Source organism: Tripterygium wilfordii, chromosome 21 (assembly GCF_013401445.1).
Source record: "Tripterygium wilfordii isolate XIE 37 chromosome 21, ASM1340144v1, whole genome shotgun sequence".
In the NCBI taxonomy this organism is placed as follows: domain Eukaryota; kingdom Viridiplantae; phylum Streptophyta; class Magnoliopsida; order Celastrales; family Celastraceae; genus Tripterygium; species Tripterygium wilfordii.
The window spans coordinates 12130978-12151564 of NC_052252.1; the positions used below are offsets into that span (position 1 = coordinate 12130978).

The following is a 20587-nucleotide window of genomic DNA, read 5'->3' on the forward strand; positions in this document are numbered from 1 at the left end:
AGAACAGCAATTCAATCTGATTATACGCAATATCTGACATGCAGAACAGTTTTTGCTACTTTTTTTAAGATTCTAAGCTTGTGATGGGAATTGGGAAGTATGCATGTTGAGGTTAGCTTTCATTCTTTTCTTGCATTTGGGTTTCTTTCCTGTGTTTTGGTTCCCTGATATATAATCATGCTTTCTGTTAATGTAGTTCTTCTTGAGTTGCAGGTCATTGTCATTCTCTCAAGCATTCCAATGGCTTCTATCTATTTCCCTTCTGCCTTGTACACCAAATATAAAATCTCAAAATCCCCCAAGCTCATATCTCAAGCAAGATTTTCATGCGATCCTTCTAAGAGGCTGCAAAAATATACCACCAAAACAGCTTGTGTTAATAATGGTGATTCTAAGGTTAAGTCACCCTTTCTGAACCAATCACTGATTCTAAACAACTTCTATCCAAAGCGCAAAGGCTCATTGCTGGCGCCGGTGCATGCTGAGAGTTCAGGATCAGGAGAAGAAGATCGTCGAGCGTTGGATGCCGTTCTCAAGCTTTACACTGCGATCAAGAACCGAAACACCCACGAATTATCTGATATAATTTCTGATGAATGTAGATGTGTCTGCAATTTTTTCTCATGTTTCCAACCTTTACATGGGAAAAAGGTAGCGCAATTTCTACCTCTATGAGCCAAGAAATCTATTTTTACTATGGATTCTCATTTCTGTCTCCAAATATTTTGGGTTTAAGGCTCTATTCTGTTTTGTTTCACCTATTCTTGTTTTGCAGCAAGTTCTGGGATTTTTCACCCATCTGATGGAATGGCTGGGACAGCACGTTGAATTTGTAGTACAACCTACACTGCATGATGGATTGAACGTTGGTGTTCATTGGAAACTAGGTATTTCTTTCTCTTTATAACAAAAAGATGCTCACAATTGGGGCTGCAGAGGAGAGTTTCTCACTTTCTCTTCCGTTCTATTTCGTCTGCAGAATGGAGTAAAACACACATGCCTCTAGGGAAGGGTTTCAGCTTCTATATCTTGCAAAACTACCAGGGAAGGCTACTTGTAAGGTATGAATATGAGAACTATTCGACAGTTCAGATTTTAGCATTCCAGAATTCATGAACATAATCTGATAAAAATTAGCCCCTTTGTGGATTTTCTGGTCTATTTATGAAATAGGAATGTGGAAATGTTCATGGAGCCCCTCCTTCATATTGAACCCCTAAGACTGGTGAGTTCAAATATGTCTTATGGGATTCTCTATAATGCATTGGGATTTTAGAATTAAATTTGCCCTCTGTAACTTCTCTTCGACACTTTCCCTTTCAGAAAATAATGTCCCATCTGATGAATGTAATGAGTATCTTTCCACGACCGAAGGGTAGAATGAAGAAGAAGGCTTCACAAATCCTGCTAGCTCTGTTGTTCATGGCTGTCATGGGGCTCTTTACAATATTCTGGTTGTATTAAACAACAGTTCCAAGGTCTAGACCAGATCATGCTTCGATAAAGTTCGAGCACTTGATTGTACCCTGATGAGGTAGGGTCTTATTCAGAAGAAAAACATAAAAATACTCACTCTGTACGCTGTGTATTCCATTTAGACTCATTTGCTGTAACTTGACAGGGCAAATAAAACCTACGAACAATGTTTTGAAATGCGTTTTGATGCGAAATGGACTCAAAATGAACAAAAGCGTATGTATAATATGATTCCCACTATGCGTACATATTTTGAACATAATGCGTATTTTGGACGTGATGCGCAATGCCTGTAGATACGGTTGCTTCACAGGGTTTTATGTCAATACTACATCGTTCTACCAATTTTTGTTAATAAAGAAAACAAAATCGAAAACAGACTCAAAAGTGAAACTCATCTTGCGTGAAATTAGGTCAAAATACTCGAAACCAATCTTGGGCCACCTCTGATTCGATCTACGCCTTCAATCATCTCAGAGGCGAAGCTACAGTATAGCGAAGGGGGCAGCTGACCCCCCACCCCACCTCATGGCCTTTGGATCTCCAAAGATTATTATTGACCATTGGATTTTTTCTACAAAAAATAAGGTATAATTAATAAATAACCAAAAAAAAACAATAGATATAATAATAGATAACCTAAATTATTTTTTTTGTACTTTCGAAGATATAATTAATAAATAACTCAAAAAAAAAACCTCCGCTTAGCTTTGCTCACCCCGACATGAAATCTTTTGTCCGCCCTAGCGACCCCCCTCATGTGATGAGCTGGCTTCGCCCCTGGATCATCCCCCAGTCCCGACAATCTGCTACTACGACCAACTCCGATTCCCAATGATCTACGCCTTCGATCATCCTCGAGTCCCGACGATATACACCACCTTCGAGTCTGACCACGTACAAGCTGCAACTGCGACCAACTCACACACTTGGTGACCATTGCAGGTCAGTCTCCCAAGTATGTTCAATTCTGATTCAAGTTTCAATTATGTTCTGTTTATTAAGAAAAGTATAATTGTTTAATTCTGTTAGGACCCAATGTTCTTAATTTGTATTTATGTCAAACTCCTCATCTCTGTTGGACCTTTGGTTCTACATATTTGATTCTGATGACATTAAAGTCTTTTGTGCCATTTGAATGAGATTTATTTTATGAGAATTGAATTTAAATGAATATGCCTATTTCTATGCGAATTTGACATCTATATGTGCTTGAATATGTGCTGAAAAATCAATTTTGGAAATGAACATATATAGGCTAAGTTAGGGTTCCAAACTTTAAATGATCACAATTTAACCAACTTAGATCCAAACGATTTGAATTTTAACTACACATACATGAGAGTCTAACATGTGTTCTAGAACAAGAATCAATTGAAATTAAGTACATTACATTTAGATTTGGTCATGTACATTAAATTTGTCAAAACTAGTTTTTACGTAAAAATGAATTTCGATTGACATGAAATTTTGTATGCACCTTATTTTCATCATTATGAACATATCTGACTAGGGATAGTTCGAGAGAAAATGTCATTTAAACTGAGTTTTTGCGTGCCCTAGTCGTATGATACATTTTATGCCCTAAGTAGTCAACTTGGTTAGACCATTACTTTGTTATTTGTGAATCAATTGACTTGAAATTTGGTATGTGCATTATATTCACCATGATCTTCATATAAATTCTTAACGGCCAAATTTTGACCACCACACATTGGGGTTGCACAATGGCAGTATTAAAGACATGAATCATTGAACCAAAATTATGCATTCATTAAATTGAAATACTTGTAATATTCATACTATGCTACATCAAGCCCTAACAAAGAGGTTTAGTTATAACCCATCATCCAAGTATCAAAAATAAATCTAAGAAGAGAAATCATGGAAAAGAGTTGATGAAAATCCCCTTGATTTGATGGAATTGTTGTTGGATAGAAAGCCTTGAGATCCTTGAATCCTTGCAAAAACTTGGGGAGAAGGAGTTTTACTGCTTGAAAACCCAAGAAAATAGTGTGTACCACCCTAAACTTGTGGCCCCCCTTTTATACTAAGCTTTTAGAATCAAGAAAACCTAATTCTAAGCAAATTCGGAAATATGATCCGTCGGGGCTCACTCGAGCGAAAATGGGCGCTTGAGCGCCAGAAAAATCAGTTGTTGTTCTCGCAGTCATATACTGATCAGCTCGACCGGTAATAAGCGCTTGAGTTGTGGTGAATGAATCTTCTTTCCAGGAGACGTATACTGGGGCGCTCGAGTGGTTATTTGTGCTCAAGTGGTCCTATACAATATTCAACTTAAATATTGCTCATTTCTTGACGAAATTTCATCCAACTTTGTATCTTTCCACTTCATAATTTTACGCCTACTCGCCTACAATAAAAACACAGAATTTATGTAATATCAATCCAATTCCATCAAAAATACCAAAAAGAATATAGAAATATGCACAAAAGTGGTATCAAATATGTGCATATCAATGACTTCAATTATACATGTGCAATAACTATATTAAACAAGATAAAAACATTACTAATAGTCTTAAAAACACAACGTCACCCTACTATTACATTCCAAATTCCAATACTTCAAATAAATATAATAATATAAAGATCATCAACATTCATATAACAATTGAAAATAAGTTCCAATCCCTGGGACATGAAATCATTCTCCTTGCATCCTTCTCCTTCCATTGATTTGATGTCATAGTACATCATTCCAGTGATTTTCTTTTGGAACTAAAAAAACTTTTGCACTGTGTATACATCTCGGATTTGCTTCTTCATTTCATAGAAGGTTGCACACGAGAGTTGTTTGTTGAAAGAGTCAAAATTAGCTTGACTCTCCTTCTCTACTTTCTTCCATAGAGCATTCTCATATTGTTCGATAAACTACTTGAAAGTAGTTTTCGAATTGACGTAACCATCAAAAAAAGCGTTCATACTCTCACTATGTCCGGTTTTGGACATTCCTACCCAAAAACGCATTTTCACAAACATTGTAACCCACAACTCTTTATCCAAATATAACGTAATAATCTCATTCAATAGCGTGACTAAACACAATTAGAGTGTAATTATAAACCTTTAGAAATTAATAACATTATATAATAGAAGTATTCCAAACTATAAAATAATATTCAACAACCAAATTTTACAATGTAAAAACTCAAGCTTGAAACGTTCTATCTCTCTACTATCGTTAGTCTACAAACGAATACTATGCATGCCAGTCATATACATAAAATTAGATCTAAAATTACTCCTCACCTAGAATATTCACTAGAGTTTTGCATTGTAGATCTTCCTCTACTATAAATTTGAAAAACCAGTTAAAAAATCCAAGAACATCTCCAGATCGTAGAATCGAACCAAACAAACACGGGTAAAATAGACGATCTACAACTAGGTGGTTCAAGCTCAACTCGGGTTGGCTCAACATATCCGTATATGCATTCTCCGATCTCATTTCTGTATCTTGGAAGCTTTTAGAGAGAAGAATGATGAGAGAGAAATAGCTTGGATGAAGACAAAGGAGAGAGAACTTCCTCTTTATGAGTAATAGGCAGCACACCGACCGATGTTGTTCTCCAATACCTACGTGTTTATTATGCAATTTCTTAAACAATTATTTATCTATGTGGCAAGTGTAGGGATACTTAGGAATAAGAAGTGTAGGGAAATTTGGTGTTTTCGATAAAGTAAACAAGGAGAGAGAAGTAGGAATTGATATAGACACATTTAATTTTATTAAAAAATTATCCTATGTGGCATGATGATATGTCATACGGGTTAATTATACATTACAGCATCGAAAGATAGAGATTGTTATAATTTGGTCATCGGATTTGCATTTGTTACAAAGTCATCATTCAAAGTGAAAAAATGAGACAAAATGGTCATTTGGGTAGGTTTCACTCAAATCTGGTCAGATGCGCTACTGATGTGACATTAAATTAACAAATATTGCTAAAAATATACTTACGTGGAAAATAAAAAAAACTATTTGCCTTGCAATTGAATTTAGTGCCAAGAATGCCCCTGATTTGGCAGTCATTCCATAATCCATATTAAAGTTGTTACAAAGTAGTCACTCAAAGTTGAAAAAAATACAAATTTATCATTCTTTGAAACTTATATAATTTAACATTCAAACTATTAACATAACAAAGAAGTTCTTTAATGGCATAACATAGCCAAATATCCTAATAGGCATAACATAACCAGGAATGATATTCATTCCTCAAAAAGCTATTATATCAAAGTCATTGGATGCCCAAATTCAAACTAAACATATCAAAATATGTGCTTAAATAGCAAAACATAAACAAATATATCAAAATGCATAATACAAAAGTTTAGTTCCAACTCCAATCTTCATTGGGGGCTCTTGCATTTGATTTTTGACTGACATTCACAGTGGATGAGTATCTAGATGTTGAAGTGGCAGCATGCAATGTGTGTTCTAAAACATGCCTCCTCACTCTTATCTTGCTCCTCCCAGTGATGCTTGTACTTGGCATTGTCTCATTTGTATTGACATTTCTTTGGATTCTTGATGAAGATCCTCCTCTTCCAATGGAAGCCATTGATGACCTTGTTTACGGAGTTGGATTTTCACCTACAAAAGACACTTATGTTCATTAGTCTTAAATATAAAAAATTTTAATCACCTACAAATTCAAAGGCATATACTTCCCTCCTGTTTGGTCCATTACAAGTCCTTCTGTTATGCCCCTTAACCCCGTATTTGGAACACTTGACTAACAAATATCTTCTTCTCAATACATTGGTTGTTCTTGGTTCATCAAACTATCTTTTTCTTCTCTTTTTTGGCCTACCTGGTGCATTGGAGTACTTGGGAGGAAGAATTGGATCACCATTTACCCTAGGCCAAAGTTTGTAAAATGCATCCTAAGCTCAAATGTCACTTCACTTATATCAACATTTGTATTAAATTCTGGCATAATCCTTCTCCCTTGTCCAGCAACTGTTTCATCATCAGAAGAGTGCAAACTATGCAACTCATCACTTGCATACCCTAATTGGAAGTTAGGATCATCACTTAAACTCATATCACTGCCCCCTCCATCTATTCTACATTCCTCAACATCAACTTCATCACCATTAGTTACTTCATCATGTTCACCTTCCTCCATATCATCTCCTTCATAAGATTTATCACCATCAGAGGTATCACTCTCACTATCACTTCCTCGACTTTTATCACCTTCCTCCATATTAATCTCCTCTATTAGTACTTCTTGTTCTACACTAGCTAGGTAGGAATCAAGGACTTCATCATCAAGATCATCACCATCAGATAAATATCCTTCACCATCAACCCTAACCTCGTCATCAGCTCTAACATCATTACCATCATTTACCATGTTCCACACCTGGAAAGAATATGATTAAAAACCATTATTGTTGTAACGTATTCAAATAATTAAATAAATCTTTGGGACCACAAAGACAATAAAGAAAAAAAGAATGAAAGCAGACAAAGTTGCATGACATTTTTGGGACCACAAAGTCCCTAAATTTGCTACACAAGGGACCATACAGCAATAGGTATGCCAAATTTCATTCTTTTCTTGTCACTAAATGCCAAATTGTACTAGATTTGGGGTATTCTTAAACCCTAAGAGTGTGTTTGGATTGAGGGATTTGGGGGGAAGGGAAGAGAAGGGAGGGGAGGGGGAGAGAAGGGAAGGGAGGGGAAGGGAGATTATTTTTCCCTCTCCCATGTTTGGATAGATAAAAAAAAGAAGGAAGGAAAATTTGTTTAATTTACTAATTTATCCTTATTTTTATGTTAAAATATTATGTACAAGGGTAAAATAGATATTTAACTTACAAATGACTTAATTAGTAATCCCTTCCCTCCAAATGACTCCATTTTGGAGAGAAAGAATTTTAACAAAAATTTAAGGAAATCTTCCTTCCAAATCCCCTCAAATCCCTCCCCTTAATTTTTAATAAACTATCCAAACAAGGGAATTGGAAGGAAACTCTATTTCCCTTCCTTTCCCTTCCCTCCAAATCCCTCAATCCAAACACACTCTAAATGTATAATGAAACATGGATCTATGAAACCTAGAACAAAGAAGAGACATGGACGAAATTGCCAAGACTTTAACAGAAACGAAACCCAGAGAAGAACCAGCATTTACCTCCCCAGAAACGCAGCAACAAATCCGATCTTTGCGAAGCCTTGTTCTCCATCTCTTTGTCCTCAAGTGTGGTTCCAGAGCAATATTTTTTAGATATGTGGTTTAGGTCGTGGAAGATTGAAGTGTTTGTGATTTAGGTGGGATATTTTACGATGTTGCGCCAATTGATGTGCCCTAGAAGCCACATCAGTTGTCAATAAGCATCTACCTACATGGAAGACAAATAAGCAACTACGTTTGCATATTTGGACCAATATACGTTGACTGGGTGTCACATTAGCAACCCATCTGATCGAATTTGAGTGACAACTGTCCGGATGACCATTTTGTCTCATTTTTTCACTTTGAATGATGACTTTGTAACAAATGCAAATCCGGTGACCAAATTGTAACAACCTCTATCTTTCGGTGCTGCAATGTATAATTAACCCTATGTCATACCATGTAGGTTATGTACAATTATGTACAAAAAAATTATGTACGAATATCATTTTTCAAAAACGAATGTGCTTGATCTATTTTCAAAGAGATCTAAGGGTGATAATTAAACAAAACCAAAAATAAAAATAATATTAATATGTATGTCGATAATCAGTAAAATTTTCAATGTTGAGTTTTGACCACTGATACCGAAGTTAAAGGAAAATTTACCAAACCGACGAATTGATAACAGTATACCCTTGCAGTGTCATTTTCGGTAACCAAACAATCAATAACGGTACGATATTGGATAATTTACTGCTATTATAAATTTATAACAGCCTTATAGTCTTATACAGTAGAACTTCTGTCATGCCCCGTTTCGGGTGGGGTCGTGAGATGGAAAACACACAAACAAAATTCGACAGACATGACGCAACATTGTAGTACAATGAGCGCCAACCAGCACAGAAAGCGATAATTATCCTAAAGAGGACTCCAATGACATTAAGCCTCCAGAAACATAATCCAATACTACTATAGTAATTAAGACCCCAACGGTCCATATCAAGCAGATGCAATAAAACAACCACTTAATCAGAATGCTAGACCTTAGTGGTCAATATCACAGCGGAAACAAAACAACAGCTCAAGTCGAAGGTGACTGAGTCATAAATAAAATTCAACAATTTAAAATGTCTAACAATCCTAAATAAAGGTAAGGAAACAGACATCTAATAAACACTGGCTACACCGCACTGTCACGCCTCCGGCAGTCGATCCTGAACATTTCCTAACCTGAGGGGGGGGGGGGGAAATGAAAAGAAAGAAGAGAAGGCATGAGCGAAAGGCCCAGTAGGGAAATAAAAATAGAACGATAAACAACGAGGTATAGAAATACAATACCAGAAGGAACCGTACTAGATTCGGGCCCCTTAAAGATTTACAGCGCTCAAAGTGCCAAGAGAGTATAAACATGACACATAACAACAATGAATATGGATAAATGGTTACAAGGTACAATATCCAATATGCATCAATGAATGCAATTTACAACATATATGTACATTTAAAATATTGTATATATTTAAAACAACAAGTGGAACAATTTACAATAACCAATATGCATCAATGAATGCAATTTACAACATATATATACATTTAAAATATTGTATATATTTAAAACAACAAGTGGAACAATTGAGGCACACCGAATGCCGAAGCACTCGTTGACCAAGTGTATACAAGTACACGTAAGGTCACAATCACACACAAGGGAGGATCCATTTAAGGAAAGTGTACTCCCCAAACAACAAGGATATCCGGACACCTAAACCGGTAGTGGGTTGTACACCCCACACCGAACAATGTGATACAAGAACAACACAACCAACAATTGTCCACAAAACTTGACTCAATATATGTCATATTACAATATAGTCAAACATTTACAACTGATATAATTTTTATATCATTACAAAAACTTACTTTAACAACAACAACAGTACAACTGGGTTGTACCCAAAACAGTTTACAATACAAATTTTCAAAATCCCATCTTGCGGTCCAATAAACTCGGGATCCTCCTAGGAGTCGCACAATGTCCAGGCCAAAGCCCCGGCGTCACTCCCGACCCCTCATCCATTGAACTCCACAAGGGTGTAAAATATGCAAATTATTGGTTTTGAATAAATTTACAATTTTTTTCTCTTTAATGCATTAAAAGAATTTGATGCAAATAGATGCAAATAAAAGTATTTATGCTATATCTTTGTTATGAAAATTCATAGTCAAACATGATGGATGCAAGACGGTCTAAACCCACACAATGGCTTAGGCCACAACAACATATCCATGGAGGAAGACAAAGAATAATAGAGGTCAACAATTATCCATGGACAACAATCAAACAATTGTAGGAACAAGGAATTTAAGAATATAGGAGGTTCCTACAATGATTCAATACAAAGCATAAAAGAAATTATTAAAGAGGATAGAAGTTTTCCCTATAAGGATTAAATACAAGATCTACAAAGAATTATTAAAGAAGGTGGTAGTTTCCCTACCTCTTGTAGACACAAACTTTACAAGCTTAAGCAACACGAGTCAAATATTATCCAATGAGCCAACCTAATGAAAATTAACATATCATGACTTAATTTATCAAGGATAGCATCAATTTAACGAAAGCCCCAAATTGGTTCAAATACCCTAAAATTGTATTCTAACAATTTTTTCAACTAAACTTGTATTTAATGGTATTATAGATTTTACCAACTGTAGAGACCTTCAAAATAATTCCTAATAGACAAAAAGAAAGAGATTTAAGTGTCAAATTACCCTTTTGTTGCCAATCCAAAAAGTATCAAAGAAAGTCTCTTGGTTTGGAAATCATTGCAGTAAATAAGGTTTGTGGGTGGTTTCTTACGGAAAGAAGATGGCTGGCCGATGACTTGAGTGGGTGGTGATGTTGGAACTTGTGGTTGCAGTGGCGAGGAGAGAGCACGGCCGCACAGAAAATTGAGGATAAAAGAACAATTGAAGAAAAGAGGGTAGGGAGGGTCCGGTCGTGCACTGTAGATTTAGGTTTTTTTTTTTTTTTTTTTTTTTTTAAGACTATTATGACATTTACTTCTCATTATTTACTATTCTGCCACTTATATAATCACGATTCTGCCATTGTGTATTCTATTAAAAATAGATATGACTAAATCCATTTTTATTTTAATATTTCTAAGTTTACAATTATAACCTCTACAACACCATGTAGCTCAATGAATATTACTACTAAAGACACTTATCCGTTTTAACGGACCCACAAAATACGGGATATTACAACTTCGGCCTGGTGGGCCAAGTGGTGATGCCCATCTTAATGCAACCCAGCAGAGCACAAGGCCCATGAGGCCCATTGTTCTATAGCGATGACCTGAGTCTTCACTGAGGGAGATGCCAAAGCCATGGCACAAATTCTCAACCTGAACAACCTACCCGCGGCGACCAGAGCCGAATCCAATGGCCTCCGACTATCCTACGCCACCCGCAATAAAAACGACAACCAGCAGTGGACTTCTCTTCAGCGAAAGCTCAACTGTAACGGCAGGTTTTCTTGCCTCTTCTCAGATAATCGCAGAGAGGTAAGCCTTTTCAATCCTGTTTTGAGACCAAGAAAATGTTTTCTGAATACTGTCTTTCTTTTCCAGTATTAATATCAGCTTTGTAGAGTAGCGATTGTTGACTGTACAAATGTTAATGACTGAAGAAGGTGAATGGATTGGAATTGGGGTAGGTTATTATCAGTGCTTAAAAAAGATTGATACTTTGCCATGAAATGGCTATAGGTCCTAGACTGAAGTGCATATTGTGCTTGTTTCCTTCACCAAGTTTTGTTTTTGTGAACTCAGCAAAAGTGGTTGCTGTTGTTGTTATTCAGTTGAAGTCATTCAAGTTTTACTGGTACATTTGGCTTTTCCCTGATTAGATGCTAAGGTCAACACAAATTCAAATCCCTTTAGGAAACTGTTTGAAAAAGAAGTCAGGGTTGTGAGCCTGTGAAGAGCATCATCATGTGGATAAATGTAGAAGTGAAATAATTGGATTAGTGACTTATGAACTGCAATCTTCAATTTATTAGCCACTTGCTACTGTGTTTAAGCCTACGTTACATAAGCAGCCACCATAGTCTGTTCACTTCAGTCTAAAGGTTTCAAAAAATTAATGTGGACTGTGGACCTCTTGTGCTCTTCATAGTCTCCTCTGAGTCTCTGGACAACTTGATATTTGTGGACCATAATGTTGGCTTTGAGTCTCATGCACGACTCGAGTAAGTGAGCTGGGTTAATGTGGAAAGAGATTTGCAGGCATTATGATATAACTGAAGTTATACAGGTTAGGCAGGACAGGAAAGATGCACATAAGCAGGATATTCTTCACTTGTTATGGGTAGAATCTGTTTGTAAGGCCCAAGCCTGGATATGAATCTGATTTAAATAATTTAATCAGGCCCCATCACCTGTCTGTCCTCCAATCTTATGTTTTTGGTTATTTGAAACTTCTGATAGATAGGTGTAGGGATATCTGGGACAAGTCTGAATGTGAAACAACATCAAAATACATATCAAGGTACCAAATAACCCTATACCTTACTAGGAAGTGATTAGTGAGCTACGCTTGCTTTTGAAGAGTCTCTGCTCAAGAATTGGCTCTTTTGACTGCCCTTACAGTTTTTGGGACATAATGCCAATGAACTCTAAATGCAAGCAGGTTGTTCCTTTTATCGGTATGTTCTGGTCATTCCGCTTCCCCCACCCACTTCTCCCAACCATCCAATTGCATGCAGTAATGCTTTACAGTATAATTCATTGCTGATTTTAATTTTCTTTCTTCCTGATGGACTTGGCATTCCAATTTCATGGGTGCAGGAACAGGCTAGGAAAGCACTAGAAAGTGCACTTGGCGGAAAGAAGAATGAATTTGAGAAATGGAACAAAGAAATAAAAAAGCGAGAGGAGGTGGGAGGAGGAGGAGGAGATACTGGGGGAGGAGGTTGGTTTGGCTGGGGAGGGCGATTTGGTTGGTCTAATGGTGACCATTTCTGGCAAGAAGCACAACAGACATGTCTCGCTGTCTTAGGGATTTTGATCATGGTAACCAGTTTCCTCCTTCAATTATTAAGTATCATCACCATCTCTCTTTATGTCTCTCTAATGGTATTGCTTGCCTTTGCAGTATCTCATAGTTGCGAAAGGTGAACTGATGCTTGCTGTCGTCTTCAATCCATTGCTGTATTGTTTACGAGGAATAAGAAATGGATTCAGTATGATTACATCAAGAATCCAGAGAAAGTCATCACTGGATATCCCTGCTCATCTTGCTGATATGTCCAGGAAAGAAGTCTACAGCAGTGTTTCAGCCAAAGAGAGAGTTTTAAGGAAATGGGGAAATGAGTGAGAGCTTTATTTTTAGTTTAGAGATTAATTCACCGGCTTGTAATGTGTTAATTGCTGTTGTACCCCATGCTTTTTGGCCTTTCATGTGAAGAAACTAGGGATCAAACTTCTGTTGAGCAACTTATTGAGCAACAGTAACGAAAAATTTTCATTGATGGGATCATGGAATATCAATATTTCATAGTTACTTGATTCTTTTAAGTCATTATTTGTTGGTCATCTGCGTTTGGAATTAGGATTCCCTCTTTGTAGGTTGTTGAGCTGCAATGAAAAATTGAGGTTCTCTTTCTTGTATTCATGGGCGACAAATTGAAATTTTGTCGAGGAACATTAATTTACCTCAAGAGATTTGGTCAAATTCTTTATTCTCTAACTTAATTGGTGTCAAGACTCGAGAGTGTTGAAAATTCTTTATGGTAGTTGGGAGGGCAAATCCTATTGCTGATACGGTGGTTAGATTTTTTTTTTATAACCGAGAATCTCTCAATTCAAAATGTCCATTGGATAATTGGGTCAATTCTAAATTCGGATCGTCAACATAATTTGCTCCATGTTAGCGATAGAAAAGATCAGACCGATATCCGTTCGCTCCATGTTAGCGATAAGAAATATCGGGTTGAAACCCGTTATGATAAGAAAGATCGAGTTGGAACCCGTAAGAAAAATACATTGAAACTGTGTCATAAACTTAAACAATCAACTAATGTAAATTCACTATGAGATGGACATGAATCATGATTTTCTGTACATAAAAGGTTTATTGCCACTCTGCTTATAAACTATGATGAATTTCTGTGCATGATTATGATCTGAGACCTCTGAACATTGATTGTTCATGACTAATATTTAATTAAGCAGCATTATTACTTTGCATGTATATGTCATTATTAACTTATTTTCACAATTATGACAACCAGTTACTACTTATCATGGATATGTTGGATTACAATCGAATGTTTTTAAAAAGAAAAAAAAAAACCCCCCACGTAAGGTCGTTGCATGCACATTCAATCAATCATGAATTTCATAATATTCAATCAATTTAGACATTAACCATTATTTTCTTCCCTCTATTTTTTCTATTCAGGGAAGTAGTTATGACTTTTGAGATTTACATGCCTAGAAAGTATTGACCAATCTTTTCTTTCGTGGGAAAAATAAAATCAAACTTGAAATAATACAATTATTCAAAACTTTTAAGAAAAGATTACATTTGTTCTCATAATCTTCAGATTAATCTACATAAAAGCCCCATCTAAGATTTTGCTTATCTTTATATTTTTCTTTATTCTATAAAAACAAACAAAAAAAGTTATCTAATATCTCATAGTTTTAGATCCCGATTGATCCGCTGGTTCAATCATAAAACCTATAAACCGACTGCTTAGTCAATTTTAAAAACTATGAAATATCAAGAAGGTGAGTAGTATATGCATCATATTTTAAACTAAATACACCTCACTAAACCCTCGGGAATTCAGGAGAAGAGGGGTCAAAGTGAATCCGTTATCCATCCAATCTTGGGCTTTTTCTCCTCTTATCTCACTCTCTCGTGTGTGTGAGGGCAAATGAACCTGTGTTGAAAATGCTCTTCCTCGAGCCTTGGTCTTCGTGGAAGCAAGTGCTGAAGTGACCCTCACGATCTCGCCACCTCCCTCTCTCCCTCTCTTCTTTTGCTTATTTTCCATTGTTGGAATCAGAATATCGGATCACCACATGACCGTTTCCTTCTTTGCTTTGAAACATTCCTAAACAAACCCACCTCTGCCTTTTGCTCTCTTTCATCTTTTTCTTGGTGTCTTTTCTTGTCTCAAGGGTTATACTTTCGTGGGGTTTCTTGATTTTCTTTCATTTTTTTCCTCCTTTTTGGCCCCAAATTATCCTACTTTTTCATTTTTTACTATCATTATCTTTTATTGGGGTTCTCCCATTTCTTGTTGCTTCTGGGTTTTGCCTTTGTCTGTGTTCTTTTGCTTTCGAGACGTTTTGTGCGTTCTCTTTTGGGGACAAGAGTTCATAAACCGTTCTTGGTCCTTTTTCCTGTCACTGTTTGATGGGCTGTTGTCGATGTCTTTGACGGCTGGTGTGGATTCGAGTTCCAAAAACATGGGCCTGGATGAGAACAATGAAAATGTCTTGGAGACCAAAACAACAGCAGCAGCAGCGAAAACGCCCACGAACGAAGATGAACCTCCGAGTGGTGGCATTAGTAGACAAATGAGTGAGAGCTCCATCTGTGCAACCGAGGATGAAGAGGAAGATGAAGAAAGGAAGATTGAGTTGGGTCCTCAGGTCACGCTTAAAGAACTCTCTGAGAAGGATAAGGTTGATTCTTCTTTCCGTTAATTTTTTTGAGAAAAAAAAATTCTTGTTTGGTTGTTATAATAATTAAAAGTCTTTAAATTGGGATTTTTGTGTAATCTACATTTCTTTAATGCATTATGGTGCTGTTTTGAGAATTTAGGATGATGAGAGCTTGAGAAGGTGGAAAGAACAGCTGCTTGCGGGTGTGGATCTTGAATCTGTTGGAGGTGAATTTATTTTTACAATTTCTGCCACAGAAGTTCTTGTTTGATTGTTTCTCTAATGATTGATCTTTGGAGCACTCAAGAATTAAGCTTTTTATGTTCATGTCCATCTCTCTGTGTTGCAAATTAACACGTGCAGGATTAATCTGCTTCCAAATTAAATTAACAGTAACAATTTGTTGAAAGTTATTGAGTTTCTATGTCGGCCCTCAATTTGAGTTATGCCAATTCTTGTATGCTCTTGGAATAATCTTCCAAGGCAATGCGCTGCTTTTCAACATCTGCTGACGGGTTTTTGCCCAAATTTTTGAGATTCTCAAGTTAATCATTGGCTGGTTGAGGACTTGTCTTTATGTTTTAAAACATAGGGAATTATACTTCTCTTTTTCATTGCATCCAGTTTGCTATTTGTTCATTTTTACATGACGCAAATAAAAAATTTTTGTTTGCCATTGTGTAGAAAATCTGGAGCCAGAAGTTAAGATCCTGAGCCTGGCGATCAAATCCTCTGGTAGACCTGATATTGTCCTTTTAGTTCCTCCAACTGGAGATCCAAAAGGCTTATGGTTCACCTTAAAAGAAGGAAGCAAATACAGTCTGATGTTCACTTTCCAGGTTAACAATAACATTGTTTCTGGCCTCAGATATACTAACACAGTTTGGAAAACTGGCTTGAGGGGTATTAGTCTCACTCTTTTTTCTTGAGATCATTTCAAAGACTTTGGATGTTTTCACTAATACGTGGTCATTTGTTAACAGTGGATAGTGCAAAAGAGATGCTTGGAACCTTTAGCCCTCAGGCCGAACCTTATACTCATGAGATGCCTGAAGAAACAACTCCATCCGGCATGTTTGCTAGAGGCCAATATGCAGCTAGAACCAAGGTAAGTCCCACAGCTTTTAATACTAATTTCATGCTTTGCATTAAAAAAGACTCGTGAACTAGTATATTAGTATTAGGTTAACCATTATACCATTCTAAGCAATCATTCTGATGTAAAAGCCACTGATGATTGTGAACAATTGAACATATGACAACTATGTGAATGTTTAGGAAAAAGAAAAAAGAACTGGATGATGATTTTGGAATCTTGATACTGAGTTTATCCCACTTTTTGAGTCTTTGCTCTGGCATAATCAATTTGCAGAACCGAGGCCAACTTAAAACCCCCTTACATGCATTGATTTTATTTTTCTTTTTTATATGATGAATGATTGAGTTCTTTCGTTGTCAGACCCCACGTATGTCATAAATTTTACATGTGCAATGCAGAACCGTGGGGTACTCTTATAAAGTTTGGTAGATAAGTTTTTAAACCATGACAAAAAGATTGCTGCTAGAGTGCTAGTACTCTACCCTCATATTGATCTCTTTTGTACTCATTCTCTTTTGTACTCATTGTCCCTCTCTTTTGTTTCCAGTTTATAGATGACGACAACAAGTGCTACTTGGAGATCAACTACACTTTTGATATCCGAAAAGAGTGGCTGTCAAATTAAAACTCAGAATTTCCTTTTTCACAAGTTGAATCTGCTTTGGATGTTAGATATTCCCTTCTTTTTTTAATTTTCATTTGCTTTCATGTCTGAGATTGATCTGGCATCTAAACAATGAAGAGAAGATTAAATGGGAATGCATGTATACATTCATTCGCTAGGCATCCATTAATAAAAGTTTTGAGAATTGCCTGATTGTTTACATCTCAAGCGTTTTGGGTTTATAGATTGACCAAGCTGATTGGTTTTTGATATTTTTTCTTGTCGAATTTTTGTTGAACGGCTTGACAAGTGATATGAGAAGATGCCTATGTAAATCGCTTAAGGGGGATATTCATATCTTTTCTTGAAAAGCTTGCAAAGCTTTTAAGATTGATAAATCTGTTCTTTCTGTAAACCAAAAAAAATGGTAAGGGATGAATTTATTTGTTCAAAATTTTTTTAGGATAAGCATGAGCAAAATTAGTTCTTTAATTGAAAAGGTCCAAGGAAATTCTGTTATAAAATAAATAACAAAGATACTATCTGGAAATTTCTCTCCCTTAATCTAATAGCCAAACGGTGTTAGATTAATTGGGTCAAAATAGTACAATTTTATCCCAAAATTCGGCTAAAATATTATATATATCCTTGGACTTTCACATTTTTCTCGATTATGTCCTTAAACTATTTTTTTTCTTGATTCTATCCTCAAACTATTGTTTTTCATATCGTTTATATCCCGAGTCAGCTTTCCGGGGTTGACTCCGACGAAAACGCTGACGTGGCACCCACTTTTTTTTTTTTATAAAGAAATTCAATTAACACGTGTATAATTGAGGTGGAAATTCTCAAAAAAATTATAAAAAATCCAATCCCGAGTCAGCTTTCTTGATGCCACGTCAGCGTTTTCGCCGGAGTCAACCCCGGAGAGCTGACTCAGGATATAAACGATGTGAAAAACAATAGTTTGAGGATAGAATGAAGAAAAAAAATAGTTTAAGGACATAATCGAGAAAAATGTGAAAGTCCAAGGATATATATAATATTTTAGCCCCCAAAATTCCAATGAAGCAAAAATACTACAACAACTATATCAAATAGAGCGATCAGGGAAAAAAAAAGCTACTCCATTGAAGAAGATCTTCTCCTTATATTTGCAATGGCAAAACACAAATAAAGATCGGGTAGCAGGAACTGGAACAATCAAAAAGAAAAAGTGTTGGTAGAGAATATACGAATATTTTATGGAGAATTCCAATTGTTCCCGTAATCAAAGTCGTAGGAATTATTATGGGGACTTGCATAATTCTTTTATGTGGGACTCATATAAGTGTCTATGGATCACAATGGGAAGGAAAATTATTCATAATTTAACAAGAGGTCCATGGATACACTCTAGTACAAAGTTTTGGCTAGGGGTGTCCATCATATGGTGAAACCCGGCCCGACCCGGTGATTATCGGGCTGACCCGAAAGAATTCTTATCGGTCTGGGTCTGACCCGGCCCGATCTTGGATTAACAGGTCCGGGTCCCGGGTGCATTTTTTTAGAATTTTTGGATTATCGGGTCACCCGATAACCCGGTAAGAAAATTATTTTATTTTAAAAATATATTTGTGTGATTAATGTGGTACTTTTGTCTTATTTTCTTGCTTTTCTTTTCGATTTGAGGTGTTCTTGGGTTGATATTTTAGTTTTTGGTTGCAGGTTTTGTAGCTTCAATACAAAAACAAAGAGTAACAGAAGATAAATATGTATAGGAATGTGAGTTTGTGCCAATGGGTTGGGATTGTTAAGGATATCGGGTCACCCGACTCGGGACATGATAACCTGATGATCCTTAATAGGGTTATCGGGCGGGTCACTCCATTGTCCAAAAAATCAGGTCAGGCCAAATCCGATCCGATGACCTAGAACCCGACCCAGTGGACACCCCTCGTTTTGGCTAAGCCATTGGGCCAAAAATCCCCTCCCACACACTCTAGCCAAGGCCATTTTGGTGAAAACCCACTTTTGTCAAGTAAATAAATTAGTGTGTGGTGAACAAAGTGAGAGTAAGGAACTTTCTTTCTCTTGTTGTATCCTCTGAGCTGAGATTGAAAGATGACGTAATCTAGAGGCGCATCCATCATTCTCTTGCTATGGCGGATCTTCGGGCAACGGCTTATCATTTTCATCAAGCTCTTTGGGTTATGGAGGCATGTTCTCACACCATCCATTTTATTATTTGATATACTAAAAAATGAAATAGGAGATCTAGTGGTTTCAAAAATTGGTATCTAGAGGTGCATCCATCATTCTCTTGAAATGGTGGATCTTTCAGAAACTTCAACGACGACTCTAGTTCCTTTCAAAATCATCAAAGTAATGAGTTCAACTCATGTCCCTCGAGTTCCTTTCAGAATCATCCAACTCGAAATTTAAGGAATATCTGAGTAGTGTATCATGAGTCCGACTTACATCCCTCCAATTCCTTTCAAAATCAATCCAAGAGATATTTGAGCGGTGCATTATAAGTCTGACTTACGTCCCTCTTACAAGTTAGTCCAAGCTGAAATCCAATGAGAATTCGGGAAGTGTCCCACAAGTATCACTCGTGTCCCTGAAATCCATTCATCCCGATCAGTGTTTGACTTGGTAAAATTCCTTTTCAAACATCCCTCAATACCAAGCGAAGTCAGGCAGTACATCTCAAAAATCCACTCGTGTCCCTAACGTCAACTTATTAAGTGTAGTATTTTATTCGGTAAAATTCATTACCAGTATTCCCCCAACTTCACCTTCACAAGCCTTACTCGCTTCTCTGAAATCCTTTTGGAGTCCGGGCCAAATTTCAATCGTAGTTTTGAACATGATTTCTTCTAATACTCAGATTGAGTCGGTAAAATCCTTTTGCCTCCACAGATTTGAATCCTCTCCTCTACCCCTTCCGAAGGTTTAGATCCCAAGATCCCCAATCGGAGGTCTTCACCTTAGACCAAACTAATTTTGTTGGGCATGACTTGAAAATCATCCCAAAATTTAGACTACTCCTTTATTTGCCACCTTTTTCAAAATAGGAAAGCAAAGGGGGTAACTATAATACCCCATTTTTGTCTGGCCTAAATAATTACCCTACGAGAGAGAGTCCTACCAAGTCGAACGAGTGTGACTGTAATACCCCATATTTGTTGAATTAATATAGGATCGACACGCGTTGAGTACGTATCCATTTGAGTCGAATAGATAAGTTTGAATAGTCAAAATTGAGGTTAACAATCACTAGAAATTAATACCGAGTGAGTCGGAGGCAAATGAGTGCTTTTAAATTTGAGTTATATTGATAACAGGTATAACTGTCTGAACCAAATGTGAAGCTGTCTGGATAGACATAGAGGAATTAGAGTCAGATAGCCCAGGTATGCTATACCAGACATAGGTGTCCTGACGGCTATTCAGCTGTCTAGACACCTCTTGAAAATCTGCACGCGTGAAATAGTTTAAAACACCCAATTTCTTGTAACTCTCTCTATTGTCTCGACCTAAACACTCCCAAAACCCATTTTTCTCTCAAAAT

At 36.6% G+C, this 20587-nt stretch overlaps 3 protein-coding genes and 1 long non-coding RNA gene across 4 annotated transcripts; 3 read left to right on the forward strand and 1 right to left on the reverse strand.

Annotated features, from left to right (window-relative positions):
- The first annotated feature begins 219 nt into the window (after positions 1–219).
- On the forward strand, positions 220–1708 carry LOC119990159. Its single transcript, XM_038836009.1, has 5 exons — positions 220–651; positions 776–887; positions 980–1061; positions 1174–1225; positions 1324–1708. Exons 1-5 carry the CDS (start codon positions 241–243, stop codon positions 1462–1464), a joined length of 798 nt encoding a protein of 265 aa, XP_038691937.1. The 5' UTR covers positions 220–240; the 3' UTR covers positions 1465–1708.
- Positions 1709–8592: 6884 nt separating this feature from the next.
- On the reverse strand, positions 8593–10636 carry LOC119989904. Its single transcript, XR_005465906.1, has 3 exons — positions 10416–10636; positions 10142–10205; positions 8593–8873 (listed from the first exon to the last, which is right to left on the reverse strand). It is a non-coding gene; the product is annotated as an uncharacterized LOC119989904 (long non-coding RNA).
- A 359-nt stretch (positions 10637–10995) lies between these two features.
- Positions 10996–13228, forward strand: LOC119988608. Its single transcript, XM_038833708.1, has 3 exons — positions 10996–11212; positions 12497–12721; positions 12804–13228. The coding sequence occupies exons 1-3, from the start codon at positions 11036–11038 to the stop codon at positions 13023–13025; spliced, it is 624 nt and encodes a 207-aa protein (XP_038689636.1). The 5' UTR covers positions 10996–11035; the 3' UTR covers positions 13026–13228.
- A 1286-nt stretch (positions 13229–14514) lies between these two features.
- Positions 14515–17251, forward strand: LOC119988538 (rho GDP-dissociation inhibitor 1-like). The gene is made up of 5 exons (XM_038833605.1): positions 14515–15349; positions 15489–15555; positions 16013–16231; positions 16312–16436; positions 16975–17251. Exons 1-5 carry the CDS (start codon positions 15092–15094, stop codon positions 17050–17052), a joined length of 747 nt encoding a protein of 248 aa, XP_038689533.1. The 5' UTR covers positions 14515–15091; the 3' UTR covers positions 17053–17251.
- The last annotated feature ends 3336 nt before the right edge of the window (positions 17252–20587 follow it).

What these genes read in the sequence shown, in the direction of transcription:
- LOC119990159 (XM_038836009.1), top strand. Translation starts at nt 241, where the DNA reads ATGGCTTCTATCTATTTCCCTTCTGCCTTGTACACCAAATATAAAATC. An exon ending in AACCTTTACATGGGAAAAAG is followed by an intron (nt 652 to 775) that starts GTAGCGCAATTT and finishes CTTGTTTTGCAG; the next exon opens with CAAGTTCTGGGATTTTTCAC. An exon ending in CAGGGAAGGCTACTTGTAAG is followed by an intron (nt 1,062 to 1,173) that starts GTATGAATATGA and finishes TTTATGAAATAG; the next exon opens with GAATGTGGAAATGTTCATGG.
- LOC119988608 (XM_038833708.1), top strand. Translation starts at nt 11,036, where the DNA reads ATGGCACAAATTCTCAACCTGAACAACCTACCCGCGGCGACCAGAGCC. An exon ending in TCTCAGATAATCGCAGAGAG is followed by an intron (nt 11,213 to 12,496) that starts GTAAGCCTTTTC and finishes TCATGGGTGCAG; the next exon opens with GAACAGGCTAGGAAAGCACT. An exon ending in TCTTAGGGATTTTGATCATG is followed by an intron (nt 12,722 to 12,803) that starts GTAACCAGTTTC and finishes TTGCCTTTGCAG; the next exon opens with TATCTCATAGTTGCGAAAGG.
- LOC119988538 (XM_038833605.1), top strand. Translation starts at nt 15,092, where the DNA reads ATGTCTTTGACGGCTGGTGTGGATTCGAGTTCCAAAAACATGGGCCTG. An exon ending in GGATCTTGAATCTGTTGGAG is followed by an intron (nt 15,556 to 16,012) that starts GTGAATTTATTT and finishes GCCATTGTGTAG; the next exon opens with AAAATCTGGAGCCAGAAGTT. An exon ending in AATATGCAGCTAGAACCAAG is followed by an intron (nt 16,437 to 16,974) that starts GTAAGTCCCACA and finishes TTTTGTTTCCAG; the next exon opens with TTTATAGATGACGACAACAA.